Source organism: Physeter macrocephalus, chromosome 2, assembly GCF_002837175.3.
Source record: "Physeter macrocephalus isolate SW-GA chromosome 2, ASM283717v5, whole genome shotgun sequence".
Classification (NCBI taxonomy): Eukaryota; Metazoa; Chordata; class Mammalia; order Artiodactyla; family Physeteridae; genus Physeter; species Physeter macrocephalus.
Genome location: NC_041215.1, coordinates 99896020 through 99912931, shown reverse-complemented (window position 1 = coordinate 99912931; position 16912 = coordinate 99896020). Strand labels below are relative to the sequence as shown.

Sequence of the window (16912 nt, the reverse complement as noted above, 5' to 3'; positions counted from 1 at the left end):
TATGCATATATATATATGTATACTTTATTATATATATAACTTCTTTGTTGCAGGATTCTGTTAGAGCTTTGGAACATCCAGGTTTTGTCATGAGGCTGATTCTTGATAATGACACCATTAAGTTTGAACCTGATTTCAGTGACTATATAGACATCCTTCTAAATGTTTATGATGTCATGATTAAGGCTGTCAGTTTCGTGCCAAGAGTTGAGGCAAAATTGTATTCCAAGTCGGTAAGTAATAAGGATATTCTGATTGCTTCAATTTGCATGATGGTATTTGCTTCAGATAACTTCTTTTAGTATAGACAGGTATCCTCTGCTTTACAGAATACAAATGGGCTAGTAACATTGGCTTATAAGGCAATTTTTTGCTTTAAAAACATACTATTTTCCCATTAGCTTCTCTTAAATACTGGTTTCTTAGACCAGTCTTCTATTGAACTCAGCTGAAAACTTTCTGAGGGGGAAGAATTAAAGTTGTGATCTGGTTTGAAGCCATCAATGAGCATTTGCCGTAGCATTCACACCATGCTGTTGACATGAGTTGACACCTTCATACCTTCAATCTAGCTTAAACAATGACTATTACCTTTAATCTCTACCTCCCAATTGGTCTTCCCTGTTCATATCCCTATCCTTCTACCTTCTAGCAAAGGAATCACTATCTGGCACTTAGTAGTTATTTTTTAAATTAATTTTTATTGGAGTATAGTTGATTTACAATGTTGTGTTAATTTCCGCTGTACAGCAAAGTGAATCAGTTATACATATACATATATCCACGCTTTTTTAGATTCTATTCCCGTATAGGTCATTACAGAGTATTGAGTGGAGTTCCCTGTGCTATACAGTAGTTTGTTATTAGTTACCTATTTTATGTATAGTAGTGTGTATATGTCAATCTCAATATCCCAGTTTATTGCCCTTCCCTTCCCCCTTCGTAACCATAAGTTTGTTTTCTGCATCTGTGACTCTATTTCTATTTTGTAGATTGGTTCATTTGTACCATTTTTTTAGATACCACACATAAGCGATATCATATGACACCTGTCTTTCTCTGTCTGACTTTACTCAGTATGACAATCTCTAGGTCCATCCATGTAGCTGCAAATGGCATTATTTTGCTCTTTTTTATGGCTGAGTAATATTCCATTGTATATATGTGCCACATCTTCTTTATCCATTCCTCTATCGGTGGACATTTAGGTTGCTTCCATGTTCTGGCTATTGTAAACAGTGCTGCAGTGACCATTGGGCATTTTGTAGTTATTATTCTGAATTCTTAAACATAAACTTACTACATTCTGTATATCTGTAAACAATTTCTCTTTAGTTTTTCTATGTCTTTGTATAGATGGAGTCATCTTATAAATGGTTCATGACTTGTTTTATTTTACTTAACACTGTGATTGTGACATTATTCATTTTGAGAATATTATCTTCTTCATAGAGCTTCTAATTTTTTTATCATTTTATGTTTATGTTCTCAGAATCCATTAACTTTTCTTTTTTTCAACTAGGCCTGGTCATTTTTGATAGTCTCTTGTACTTAGTCATGTATTCATTACTCTTCTCTGTTGATCTGACTCTGCTTCTGGTGGTTTATTTCTGTGGGTGTTTTTTCTTTATTATTATGGGCTTATACACATAAAAACTTTATGCAGGGAAGTCTTTGAGGCCTTGATTTGGGTTGGTTCCTCTGGATTTTGCATATATTCTCTTGACATGTGCTCTGGAGGCCCCTGCAAACCCGGACCCTTTTTTTTTTTAATGATTTTTTTTTTTTAAGGGAACTTTATTTTTATTTATTTATTTATTTATTTGGCTGCGTTGGGTCTTTGTTGCTGCTCAGGCTTTCTTTAGTTGCGGTGAGCGGGGGCTACTCTTCGTTGCGGTGAGTGGGTTTCTCATTGCAGTGGCTTCTCTTGTTGCGGAGCACGGGCTCTAGGCACGCAGGCTTCAGTAGTTGTGGCTCGCAGGCTCAGTAGTTGTAGCTCGTGGGCTCTAGAGTGCAGGCTCAGTAGTTGTGGCGCACAAGCTTAGTTGCTCCGCAGCATGTGGGATCTTCCCGAACCAGGGCTCGAACCCGTGTCCCCTGCATTGACAGGCAGATTCTTAACCACTGTGCTGCCAGGGAAGCCCCCAGGACCCTTTTAAACAAATTTCTTGCCTGAGGATTTTGTGGACGACACTGGGTAAACTGTGAGTGTTTACCCAAATGTGTAAGAGAACAGGCTTGTGGTTCCAAATTCTTAAGACAACCATCCTTTCTCTTCTCCACTGAAAAACAAGACCAAAACAAGACATTTTCCTTTCTTGCCCCCTCATTTAAAGGTTCTGTCAGCTTGCAGCATTCTGAAGTTTTGTGTCCTCAGAACCCTCATTGTGAGGTTGTGTCACTTTTCATTGTTCCTGGCTTTATGTAGGGGTATCAGTTGACTTTCCACCTTACTCAGGCATGAGGCTTTGTTTCCTGACAGCCATTCTCTCACCCATGCCACCCAGCCCCACACATGTGCCCATCCTGCTGGAGACTCATTAAAGCAAAGCTTAGGCCACCAGGGATCAGCAGAGTCCCCAGGGCAGCTGCTCACGTCCGCATATAGTTACCTCCCGATTCATGTATTCTCTCATGTTTGGCCCCTTAGACTTTCCTTATTATTTTACTGCCTTAACCATGCATTATAAAAGTTATATTTGGCATTTTCCCCAGCATATTTATGTGTTTTGAACTAGGTTGTTGTTCTCAAACAGGGTATCTATTCCTCATATTACCATAAATAGAAGTCTCTCAAGAAACTTACTGTTTACTTTGTTTTTTTGTTTAATTCCAGTTCACCTATTGCATCCTTTTGTATTCTGTTCATACCCTGCCTTCCTCAAGAATGACTAGATGTAGCTTATGAAACAGACAGATATAACAAGTTAATAAGAGTTACTGGATAAAGTTCAAAGTGGAAAAAAGTATTATAATCATCTGAATGAAGACAGTTGCTATGATTTTATGCTTATAAAATATGGCTCTAAGCTTCCTGGTTTCTACAGTAAAGAGGAAAATATAACAAGTTTTAGACTGCTCAGGTATTTTTTCTGGTATCAAATTTTGAGAGATAGGTCTTACCTGGGGCATTATACGTGGGGTAATGATTCTAAAACCCTATGTATCAGCATCATGTGGTGATTTTTTTTTTTTTTTTTTTTTGTGGTATGCGGGCCTCTCACTGTTGTGGCCTCTCCCATTGCGGAGCACAGGCTCCGGACGCGCAGGCTCAGCGTCCATGGGTCACGGGCCCAGCCGCTCCGCGGCATGTGGGGTCTTCCCGGACCGGGGCACGAACCCCTGTCCCCTCAACCACTGCGCCACCAGGGAAGCCCCATGTGGTGACTTCTAAAAATACAAATCCAGGGGTCCCCGCCACCCCCATTCCCTGCACCTAGAGATGTAGATTTACAATGACAGTCTGTACTCAGAAGTAGGTGTACTGGTAAAATATCCCTAGATGATTCTGGCAATCCCTCAAGTTTGGAAACAAGTGATACAGAGGGTACTTGAATATTAATGAGCTTCACATTAGATCCAACAATTTCACATTGCAGTACATAGTATATTTTGCTTTATCCTAAAGTTCTTTTTCAAAAAAGATGACACCAAGCATCTGCTGTGCCCTGCGGGGGTGAGGTAGTGGTGATGGTGGGATTCACTAATGTAGTCATGAAGCATCTAGTTCTGATAAAGTGTGATTTCCGAAATGTCCACTAGGGGGCATAGCAGACAAATGCATCCTGGATACCTGAACAAATTACCCAGTTCTCTAAGGAATCCTTTCATATTCTCAATTTGAAAGCTGTAGAATATTCACTACTGGTAATGATTTTTATTTGTTACAATTAAAAATCCATTTTTCTGGACAACAGGTAGAGAGCATATATATTTTTTAAGTGTAACTTGGTTCAAGATAATAAACCGTATATGCACGTTTACTTGTCCTCTTATTCAAAAAGAGAAGGAGACAACTTGTTGAGATTTGTTTGCGTATTTAAAGTTGTTGTCTGATACATTCTTGCCCACATTATTCTAATGGTGGTAGCAGAATGCAAATTTTGCAACTAGGGATTTTAGTCTGTTCTAGTTGTCGTTCACACTGACCTCTGAAAGCTCAGAGGTCAGTGAATGAGTAAGCAGTCCTTCTTTGTTCTACATACATTACTCCTCAAGGTGAAGAAGGACTGTGACTGTGATCATATGACATTGAGCTGACTTATTTTTTTAAAATAATGTACGATGCAAGTGCTACCTTTTAAGCTACCATATACAATTGTACAAATAAAACATGGATTTTGCTGTTTTGATATTCCAACTCTTATTTTGTGTATGTTCTCAAGTGACTGCTCTTTCCTCCATACAGAAAAACAAAACACTCCTAGGTAGCCTTTAAGAAAAACAAAACATAGAAACCTAGATATTTAAAATACTGCTGTGATTAGACTCTCTACAGACATAGGTTTGAAAATCCAAGGGACCTTGTGAATAAAAACAAAAGACAATATGGTAAGATGGGCATTTTTACAAAGCTGAATGATATGGTTACCTTAATTTAAAGTATTTTAAATAACTCATATTGTTTTTATTCCTTTGTTTAGGAAAGTAAGTCTAAACCAGCAACCTTGAAGCCGATAATTCTGAAGGAAGTTGTTGAAACTCACAAAGAAAAGATTAAGGAGGTGGTTATGTGTGAGAGCGTGGCACCGAATGAGCACCTCAGACTCTATGACAAGTATGATTTTTTAATTACCAAAAAAGCTGAGCAAGATGCTGATGCTTTCCTTGCAGAAAATCATAATTATGAGAAAATAATACAAGAAATTCACAGATACCAACAACTCATAGAGGATATACAGTACACATCTAGGAAGGTAAATGACCCATTTTGTACAACCGTTCTTTGTACCTAGTGATCTTTTCCCAGTTTTATTAGGATGTATTTCTAGACCATACAGTGAAAGAATTAGACCATTATCATCAACAGAAAACTGTTTGTTGGGCCTTTTTATGTGCCAAGCATTGTGGTAAGCCCTGGCTATGCAGAGGTAGACAAAACACATAGTTCTTACGCTCATAGAGCTGAAGGTCTACCCTATAAGCCTGACTTTTAAGTAATTTATTTTAACTTGGCTAATTTTTTTAGCCAAGTTAAAATAAATATAAATAAATTTATATTTATAATAAATATAAATATAAATAAATAACTAATCTTTTTTTGCTTTGGTGTTTACAAATCCTTTGGAAAATGTGGTAACTATACCAAAATGTGGTTACTTCTGTTTAGTAGGAGACTGGTAATTAAACATTTTCTTCTTTTGTTCATTTTTATATTTTCCAAAATTACTCCCATGACCACGCATTACTTTTATGTACAGAGCAAGTATAACATTTAAATCCCACACTATCTATGTAGCAATAACTCAATTCTCCAAAGTTTTTATATCAATTATTGTCCTGAAATAGAATTGGCTTCCAAGATACACTGTTCAAGGAGTTTCACCCAGAAGATAGTGCTAAAATATAAAAGAGTATTTGCAAAACCCTGCCTGCATCATATTAAAAAAAAAACACCTCAGTTGTATTAGATCACACACACACAAATCGATATTATGGAAAAAGGCAAAATTGTGGGAATCATTTATGTCATTTCATGTTTATTAAACTTTTAATACCTCACATTGCAGACTCTTCGTTTAGGAATGTTTGAAATGCACTGTGAGGAATTAATCAGAGCTTTGGTGAAGCGAGCAGATATTATTTGTGGAAAACTTATAGCTAAAATGTTCAGAGACCATCAGGAAGTAAATACAAGGTATTTATTTAAAATTATTTTTTTATTTTGGGGGGTGGAGGAATTAAATGGAATCAACTGTCACTCAACTAAAGTAATGGATTAGAGCAGTGTCGTAAATGATAGAAAAGAAAAGATAAAGCCAAACTTATTTCAACTTGGCTCTAAGTGTTATTTTGTGATTTTTAGTATTTTTTCACCATGAATGTGCCTTCCCAGTTGTCTGAATTAGGGTGGTGTTAAAATGTGTTTACATTTCTTTTGTACAAGTCAGATGGACATTAGCTAACTTCAGATTTTTAAGTTTGTGTAATCAATCCACAAAGTGAGTTTTCACAGTGGATACACACAATAGTTGTCAAGGATCTCAAATTTGGAACATCCTTTTACTGTAATTACCCTTCAAGGCCGTGGTAACACATTACCTTAACTACAAACTCATTTGTTGTCCAATCTGGAGATTTTTAGGAAAACTGACTCATGTTAAGTAAACTTACAGAATGCTGATGTGTGAAGCAGAATACCTGTTTAAGACAAGATGTGTAGTTAGTTTTCTAGCACTGGTGATAGTGTGGCTCCAGAAACCTCTTTCCTGCTATCAATTACATGGAATAAAACCGCCAAATAATCAGAATTTTTTATAATTATAGTGTTAGAGAAAAAGCATTAAAAAGATATTTCTTTTAGCCTGAAAGAAGCCTGGAGGGAGCTTCATTTACCTATCATATGTCAGGCACAGCACTAGAGACTTGGACTGAATATGAACAAAATTCCTGAAGGAAGTTACATTGTAGAAGGGGAAATAGGCATCCAATTCAGTAAATTACAACAGGGTGCCATAAGTTCTGTCCTGAACCACAGAAGTAGAACAGTAGAGAAGGAAGTGATTAATTTCCTTTCAGGGTGAGGTTTGGAGGAGAGGGGAAAATCAGAGAAGTCTGCAAAGAGGAAGTGATGTAGGAATTCATTTTGAAGGATGAGTAGGAGTCCGCCAGGGGGAATGATGTGGGTGAAAGAATTCCAGTTAGAGGAAATAATATGTAGAAGGGAGTGAGGTATGAAAATGGCATGGTGTATTCCAAGAACAAGGAGTGGGTTGTGTTGCCCTCACAGATACTGTGAGGGGGGAGGCTGAAGAGGGAGGCACCACGTGGAAAAGGGCTAGGACTTGGCTTATCTGAGAAACAGAACAGTTTATTCAGCTTAAAGTACCTTTTCCTCTAAAAGTACTGGAAGAATAGTGAAAATGTCTTTTACTTACAGCATTTCATGCTGAGTGAAACATGTGCTTTAATTTCATAACTATTTCCCTGCCTCTTAGCTGCCCCCAGAGCTCATGACAGTTCTACTTTTTCCCCTTTTCTCTTAATTATGCCTCTCACCAGACTCACTGGCTGTAAAGAGGATATACCAGGACTATTATAGGAACCACTAGATACAAATGCCCTCAACTCCTTGCCCTAACATGTCTCATCTCACCTCTCCACGAGCCCCTCCCTATCTGCCTCCCCACATTCTCAGAGGTCAGGAGTCTGTCAGCCACTCACTGTTCTCGTCTCTACCTATGAGCTCAGCCCCCTTGCCTCCCATCCCTCTGGACCTGGCTCTACTAGTCGTCCCCTCTGTGTCTCATTTTAAATCTCTCCTTCACTGTGGATTCTGCCTCTGAAATTTACAAACATGGTCAAAACCCTCTTTCGTCCTCCAGCCCTCCACTTCAACCCAACATCATCACCATCCATTCCCTCTCCTTCGCCTCACAGCCAATCTTCTTCAAGAAATTTCTGCAGATGTTATCTGAACTTCCTGAGCTCTCACTACTCTTTTTTAAAAATCCCATAGTAAGTTCATTGTTTATATTGCCCACAACCTAAATCAGTAGGAAATATTTGCACATTACCAGGAGCTTCTGAGCACACAGTCCCATTTTAACCATGCCTTCCAAGTAGACCACCTTTTTGTGCCATCTCAACTAAATCTCTGGTAGAGCCCTTAAAACTCTAGGTTGGAAATGATTGTTCATAGTCTTGCTGTCCATACTGGATTGTGAACTGCTTGAGAACCATTATTGCATCTAACACATTTGTGTACCTCTGTCACTTATTACTGTAGTTGGGAATGTAATAGATGATCATTAAATATGTATTGAATGAATGAGTAAATGAGCACAAATTTGCTTTTAATTAATTAGGTGTCATATAGTTAAGATAATCTGACTGTATTTTTCATGTAATAGAACATTAAAATAGTACACAGGAATATATTTAGGAATAAAATTTAATTATAGAAGATGGGTTTTGTCTGGTGTTTCAGATTATGTGAGGAATTTGAGAAGATATCTGAAAAAGCTCTCAGCACTCCTCCAGATACAGCAGAACTGATGGAAATGAAGGTATTGTTTATAAGCTCAGAATAGTCATGTGTGTGTAAGTAAATTGTTTTTCTTTTTTTTCCCCCAGCTTTTATAATTATTGACATGATAATACAATAACAAATCGCTCCAAAAGTTAAAGCAGAGGCTTAAAATAGTAAGTTACACACACACACACACACACACACACACACACACACAGCTCATGAGTGTGAAGTTTGGTGATTCAGGCTGGACACTCCTCCTAGATGGTTCTTCTGGACTCAGTCAAATCAGCTAGTTCTCAGCTGGGTTGACTAGTGTAATTATCTTCAGCAGCTTGACTCTGCTCCACTTGTCTCTCAAACTTCAACAGGCTTACCTGGGCATGTTTTCATGGTATGATAGAGGCACAAAAGCAAGCCCAATTGTACAAATGCTTTTCAAATTTCTGCTTGTGTCACATTAGCGAATAGCCTGTTGACCAAAATGGCCCCAGAGCCAGTGAGAGGACACTACAAGGACAGACAGTAGGAGAGGTGAAGTATTGGAGTTATTAATGCAATCGTCTACAAGAATCTTTTTGAGAGCACTTTTAATAATTGTTACCATGCTAACAGGCATAAACCAGGACTGTCTTGGGCAACCTGAGATATGCAGTCATCCTTCATTTTTTTAATCAACAAATATTTAATCCTTAAATAATATTTTATTTTGTTTTCGATAGGCTTTTATTATATAGTAAACATTTCTGTGGTAGTTTGCTGAAAAGTGTTTTGAGCACAGGACTTATGGTACTAAAAATATTAGAGAAGTCTTTCATCATTTTTCTTGTTGCTTCTGTGCTTGAACTCTACCTGATGGTAATAAAATAATATAAAACACCTGGTTAGTCATCCTTTTATTTTGTTCCTTTTCCATTATAACATTACACTTTTACAGGATCTTCTTTTTCCTTTTCTAGCAATCTGAAGATCCAAAATAGAACCCTTGTGTTCCTAGATTTTAAAATATTTAAGCAAACCCAGCAAAACATGTTAAATCATTCAAAACTTTGTATAGGTAGGAAATTACAAAAGGTGTTCAAATGATTACGTACATTAAATTATTCACTTAAAGAAAAATTTGTGAAAATCACTAGAACCAAATTTTACATATCAGCCTCTAAAGGGTTCTATTTCCTTTAAAGTATTTGTACTTGGATTGGGGTTCTTAACATGTGAATTTATGTGTATGTGTGTGTATCAAATACAAACATACCTATGATATCCTTTTTAGAATTTTTTATATTTTACATGAGTTATTATAGAACATCAAGTGATACTTTGATTATGGATGATTTGAAAGGTAGCTGGAGAGTTCCATAGCTGGAAATTCCTTTGAAAAAAATGAATACTGAGTATGAAGAGTGTTATTTATTTACCCTCTTAACCATCACTGGAAATATGTAGGAATTTGGAGTTATTTAGTGTGAATTTCTATTGTTAATAGCAACATTTCACAGAATTAGCAAATAGGATTCATTACCTAATATTTAAAATATTTCTGTATCTTGAAAGAGTTTATTCCTGTAAGAGCATAAACATCTTCTCAGTTTATTCAATACAGACATCAGTCATTTTTTATCAGTAAGAGGAAATAAAAATGCAGTTGTTTGACTACATAAAAAGCTGATTAACCAAATTACAAAAATGTATTTTCACTTAGATCACTGTTTGGATTTGCAACAGAAAAACATTTATTCTCATTAGAATGACATATCAATGAAAGATTTTAAGGCAATGTCCTTTTTTTCTTTTTAATTACAAAAGTGAAAATTTAAACAATATGTAATTGTACAACGTAAAACTTCCCCTTTTTCCATAATTCCTTTTTTTGGGGTAATGGTTCTTTCCAAACATATGTATATATATGGCACTAGGGAGAGTGATGAAAAGGGAAAGCCAGAGAGACGTGGTTATTAGAGATTTAAAAGAACTTTAAAAGCATTAAGAAAAGAAGCATTTACTTCATAGACAGGGAGGTGTGGGGTATAACAGGGAAGGTAAACACAGGTAGGTACAAGTAATTGCCAGTTTTCTCATTTTTCACTGGGATAGCAGGTTTCTTTCAGAATTTATATTATTAAGATATGTGCATAAATTAATATGTTTCAAAAGAGGTTTGAGAGAGCTACATGTATATATATACATACACATGGGCACCTCCATGTCCATGTACACACACACACATCCGTACACACCTATATACTCACCCACTCACACACAGAGAGCTTTGTCTTTGCAAAAATTGAATCATTACTCCTGCAAATTATTTTATTCACTTAATAGTATACCTTCTCTGTACTTCTACTAAGTAAATAGGGCTCTTACTTTCTTCCAAAATCAATAGCCAATTACTTCAGTACAATTTATTAAATGATCTGTCATTTCACTCCTGATTTGAAGTGCCTCTTTTTCAACACTAAATGTCCATTTGTACTTGGATCTATTTCTAAACTCTGTTCTGTTCCATTCTCTACTCCTGAGCCAGAACAGGAACTGTTTAAATTACTGCATCTATATCGTATATTTTTCTATTTAGCTGGGCTAGTCTCTATCGTTTTCCTTTTTCATGATTATCTTTGCCTACTCCTGAGTACTCTCAGAGACTTTTAAAATTATATCAAATTTAGTTTTTTAAAATGCCATTGCAATTTTGATTGAATTTGCATTGACTTTCTAGACTGATGGGAGGAGAATTTACATCTTATAATATTATGTTTTAACGTGTGTTTCCATATTTATTTGGTACTTTAAAAATGTCCCTCAATAAAGTACTGTAGTCTTCCTCACAGATTTAGCACGTTCCTTGTTAAATTTGTCTACGGTTATATTTTAGTTTTATAACTAAGGAAAGTGTTGCAGCACTGGCGTCTGTTGCAAGTTTGCAGTTTTACATTTGTTATGGTGGTTATTTGACTAACTGTCCCCTCGACTAAACTATAAGCTCTCTGAGGACAAAGCCCAGGTCTGTTTCTGTCACACTGTATTGCCAGCACCTGGCACAGTATCAGGCGCATAATAGGTGCCCAAAATGCTCTTCTGAAAGAATAAATGATATCACTCAGCATCTGCTTCCTATATTCCAGAGAACCATAGCATCCTTTGGTTTTCCAGTGCTCTTTGTGTGTTGTTTAGTATTTCTCTTTTTTGCCCTGCTCTGTCAGTAAAGGTTTTCAGGATGGATGAGAAGCAGACTGTGCTGCAGTCCCCTATTTGGAAGCAAAAGTCTATACTTCTAACAAGTCTGTACGTATTTATGCAGTGTATTTCTACAGGCTATTTTTTGACATGTGCTGTGCCTTAAAATGCCATCTGTAATTTTTGTTTTCCCTCAGGCTTATATTCAGAAAGTAGAGACAGTTGATATGATTGAACTGGGACGGAGATTGGTGGATTCTAAAAACTGCCTCGCCTTCCTCATTGAGTGTACCAACTTTTCTGCAGCAGACATTAGGCTAAATAATAATGTCTTCCAGTGGTATGGAAGAATGGATGAAATTTTTGACGAACACAGGAAAATCATTAAGGAGAAAACAGAACAATATCAAGAAGGTCTTAAGGTGGGAATCATGGATATTTTAAATTATTTTCATTTTCTGGAAATATTTAACTTCTTACATAGCGATGTCAGCTCCTCTATTTCACAGATAGTATATCTTAGCTCTCTCCTCCCATAAGTCTTAGTAGAGGATAGGACACATAATGGATGGATGTGGCATCATTTCTTGATTTTTCAAGGGAGAAAACATTTGAATATATTGCCCACAAATGACCATAAATAAGAATAGTATTTATCTTATACGGTTTATAGTACTGTCTTGAGTTTATTTTTATTAAGGTCAAAGCTCCCTTGGTGAGGTGTGCCTTCACACCTCATAATCACCAGCTTGCCTAAGTACTGTGCCCAGACCCATCACTATAACGTTCCGTAACTTGAACCTTTGGTGTGTGTGTCCTACGTATAAGATGGTGTGTGATTCCCCCCATCTACCTGTCCAGCCTCACCTCCTACCTCTCCCCACTTCTTGCTCTTGACTCTTCAGTAACCCTGAGCAACTTCTGGTCCCCGTTCTCCTACACCTCTCATCTCTTACCTGCTCTCTCCATTCTCTCTGGAGTGACCTGCCGCCCCCCCTGTCTATCTAGCAAAGTCAGCTGACTTTATGAGAAGCCCTTTCAGTCAGACCACAGTACTGCTTCTCCTCTGCTCCCATGACACTTTTAACACACCTCCACCGGGCTAATTATCTGATCATTATGTTATTATTTCCATCTCCCCATTAGTCGGTCAGCTCCTTGATGGCAGGGCTGTCTCATTTTTACCTTTTCTCCGTTTATATCTGCTTGGCTAGCACAGTGCCTGACACACAGAAATGCCTTGAGCACTTCATAGCTATTATGTGAATAAATGACACAGTATTTTCAGTCTCATTTTACAGATGAAGAGACTAAGGTTCCCAAGTGAAGGTGAAGAGGCTTGCTTCAAGTCAGCCAGTAGAGCTGTTTGATAGCAAGCCTAGCCTCGTTCTACCTCACTATAGCAAATATAATTAATCGGCAGCATATGTTGTTTGCAGAATAAATTATAGACTTAAAACAAAAAACCCTTCATTTTAAACTATAAGTCTATATTTAAGTCTATATTTCTGTTTTATGTTTAGGCCATTTCAGAAATTTTTAAAACCTGTAGAAAGCATCATGAGTATTTGATGCTTATGCTACAATATAATAGACCCTTAGGAAATCACTAGGTGGCCCAGAATTATCTATACTTCATTGTAATGTATACCATTCTACAAACTACACATAACGTTAATGAATTTTTCCTCTCATTTTCCTTCCCCCACTGGGCCAGAGCAACAAATTGGCTAGGAAACCAAAAGAGGACAGAAATCAACCTAGATAATCTATAAAATATAAAATCTATTTTTGAATAACCTAGATTTGACTTCTGAATATTTTATTCAGAGCTGTTTTTTTAAGAGCCATTTAATTTGGAATGCCTTACCAATGACAATTTTGTAAGAAGCCTTTCTCATTAAACAAAACAAAACACACCTGTTTCATACTGGAAGGGTTTAGTTTTTCGGCTTTTAAATCTGGATTTATTTATTTTATTTCCTGTGAAGAGAGCCCATGGGACAAGAAAAATAACTTTGGAATACTTTGTTTTAGCATTGCTAATTGAAGAGATACCTGAATATCAGAACACAATTAAAGAAATTCAGTTTTTTCCAGTTGTTGGTAAAAATGCTACCTTTACAGGACTTAAAAAAAAAATTGGAGTTCACTTTTAGCCTCATACTTGATTACTGTGAGATTTTTTTCAAGTGCTTGAATTTCATTAGCATACTAAAGAAATACCATTGTTTAGCACACTTATTTATTTTATTAGAACTTCTTACCTTGATAATACAAGGGTAAACTTTCTCTAATTTGTGAATTATAGGAATCTTAATCCATTAATCTTAAATCCCAACTCTTAAAAATTCTGTATATTTTGGATCCCAGTCATCTTCAAGATCATCCCTTTCTTCATATTTTGCCAGTGACAAAATATAATAATAATTCTGATAATCCTTACAAATTCTAAAATTTTCTCTTGATGCCTAGGGGTTTTTACTCTTAAAAATAGTAACGAAAATAATTGTTTTTATTAGTTACGGTGTGAACGGTTTGTGGAGGAATTGGAGAGTTATGCTAAACAGTCAGAAGAATTCTACTCATTTGGAGATCTTCAAGATATACAGCGGTACCTGAAAAAGGCTCAGACACTGAATGGAAAGTTGGATTTAGCAGCAGACAAGGTATAATTTAAAAATTCTTAATAGGATGAATTAGTTCAACAGAATGAGCATTTGAATTTGTATTGGGTATCACCTTTAAGAAATGGATTCAAATAAAAGAGTTTAACTACATTTAATTAGAGATTAATATGAATGGCACAAATAGATTTTATAGACGTGCTTCAAGGAGGGAGCAGCATTGCTGTTTTCTGTTGGTGGTAATAACATTTCAGTGGCTTTCATCTTGTATTTTAAAGATAGAGTTATATCTCCATCTGCTTTTTAATCTTGATCATTTACATTATGTGATAACACCTGGTTACTGTTTAGATTTCCCACCTCCATGGAAGCCAGCTTGGATTTGGTGGCTGTGTTTTTAAATTAGGTCCATTATTTTCTCCCATCAAGCTACTTTGTTCCCAATACCGCTATTTCAGAAATCAGTGGTCTCGTTAGAAGCAGCTGGGTGGGAAAAAGCAGTACTCTTTGCCATGTTACAAGTTTGAAATTTTTAATTGCGTTTTTTATAAAAAGGGGAAATATGAAAACAGACCATATTATGATGCTCTACCATTTTTTATATATTGTAAGATTTTAATATCTTAGTTCAGGTAATTAAATAGTTTATAATAATCTCAGATATGTAAATATATGTTGAGACAAGAGAAATTGTAGATTTTTTTAAACTGATGCCACTGAAATTTTAAGTAATCTGCATAATTTACATATCTCACTCTTTTCAATTCTATAGATTCCTCATCTCCATCTCCCATATCCTCACAACTTCACTACTAATCTAAGAGGAAATTAATGCTTTCTTTGTGTCTCTTATCCTACTTACCTTCAAGACCCAGCCCTGGTTGTAGCTTCTCTAGCATCTGTGATTGAGCTATTTCAGCAGGCTCTCTTGTCTCTGAGTGATAGCATTTTTAAAAGTATACCATTCATTTTATATTAAATGGCTACTGCTCTAACACATCTCTTCTGTTGCCTTATATTATTAAATAATTGGTATCTAACTCCTCATCTGGATTACTAACTCTTGGAATTGGTACTTTGCAATATACTTTTTTCTATTTTCCACAGTATCTAACACAATGCTGTGTTTATTAAAAGTAATTAAGTTCTTGGGACTTCCTTGGTGGCACAGTGGTTAAGAATCCGCCTGCCAGTGCAGGGAACAAGGGTTCGAGCCCTGGTCTGGAAAGATCCCACATACCGTGGAGCAGCTAAGCCCGTGGGCCACAACTACTGAGCCTGCGGCTCTAGAACCTGTGGGCCACAGCTACTGAGCTGCGTGCCACAACTACTGAAACCCGTGCACCTAGAGCCCGTGCTCTGCAACAAACGTCTAGAACCTGTGGGCCACAGCTACTGAGCTGCGTGCCACAACTACTGAAACCCGTGCACCTAGAGCCTGTGCTCTGCAACAAACGGAAGCCCGCGCACCACAACGAAGAGTAGCCCCCGCTCGCCACAACTAGAGAAAGCCTGAGTGCAGCAACAAAGACCCAATGCAGCCAAAAATAAATAAATAAATGAATTTTTTAAAAAGTAATTAAGTTCTTGTGAGTTAATAAATGAAGCTATATCCTCAGTATATCTGGGTGGCAGACTTTTTATATATATAAATTTACTATTTTAACTAACTTAACCAGTCATTTTTCTCTGGAAACTATAATAAAAAAGAAATAAGAACAACAAAAATAAACAAAATAAAGCAAATAGGAAAAAAGAGATTACTGCTCAGTTTTTCTAGTTATGGCCTAATTTAGCTTTAGGGTTTAATGAGAGGTTTTTTTGGTCACATTTGATAAAAATATTTTTTAAAACTTTATTTTGAATATCATTCACTTTCAGAATAACATATTTAATACTTGTGCTTCCAGATTGAGCAGCTTAATGCTGAGGAGGAGGCGTTTGGTTGGCTACCATCAATATATCCTCAACGTAAAAAAATCCAAGATGGTTTGAACCCTTATCTTCGTCTCTATGAAACTGGTGTAGAATTTAGCACCAAATACAGGGCATGGACAGAAGGACCATATCACAAGGTGAATCCAGACCAAGTAGAAACAGACGTTGGAAATTACTGGAGAGGACTATATAAGCTGGAGAAAACCTTCCATGATTCTCCAAATGCATTGACAATGACAAAAAAAGTAAGAGCAAAGGTAGAAGATTTCAAGCAGCACATTCCTCTCATTCAAGTGATTTGTAATCCTGGTTTGCGCCCCAGGCACTGGGAGGCCATGTCCAGCATTGTTGGTTACCCCCTGCAGCCAGCAGATGATTCCACTGTCTTCTCTTTTTTAGATATGAATCTGGAACCATATTTAGATAGGTTTGAAGGTATTAGTGAAGCAGCTAGCAAAGAATATTCTCTCGAAAAGGCCATGGAGAAGATGATTAATGAATGGGATGCAGTGGAATTTGTCATTCTTCCTTATAGAGAAAGTGGGACATTTATTTTGTCATCAGTTGATGAAATTCAGGTGTTGTTGGACGACCACATTATTAAGACACAAACTATGCGAGGATCTCCTTTCATTAAGCCCTATGAAAAACAAATGAGGTAAAGTGTTATTTATATGACAGTGTTTATACTATGTTACCAAAAGTATCACTCATATGTAATATACAGTTCTTCTTAAAAATTGATTCTGTGCTTTATACTTAATATGTTAAATAGTGTATTATAAGGAATGATAACCTTTATTGCTTTTGGAAGAGTCCTGATCCTCTTGCTATCATGTATATTCATAACAAAGGTAGTAGATAGCCTCCAGATATTCATTTTTATTGCCCACAGTCTGATCTTATACAGTTGACTCTCAAAAATAGTCTCATGCCTATGAACATAGTTTATAGAACATATAAACTGTGAAACTGAAGA

At 36.5% G+C, this 16912-nt stretch overlaps 1 protein-coding gene across 1 annotated transcript in view; it reads left to right on the top strand.

The window, feature by feature from the left end:
* Positions 1-16912, top strand: part of DNAH7 (dynein axonemal heavy chain 7) — a 242092-nt gene that overhangs the window by 50993 nt on the left and 174187 nt on the right. Inside the window, exons 11-17 of the mRNA XM_055089198.1 lie at positions 54-233; positions 4644-4916; positions 5730-5857; positions 8150-8228; positions 11566-11790; positions 13891-14037; positions 15906-16591. Coding sequence (XP_054945173.1) covers positions 54-233; positions 4644-4916; positions 5730-5857; positions 8150-8228; positions 11566-11790; positions 13891-14037; positions 15906-16591 — 1718 coding nt within the window. The remainder of the gene's footprint in view (positions 1-53; positions 234-4643; positions 4917-5729; positions 5858-8149; positions 8229-11565; positions 11791-13890; positions 14038-15905; positions 16592-16912) is intronic.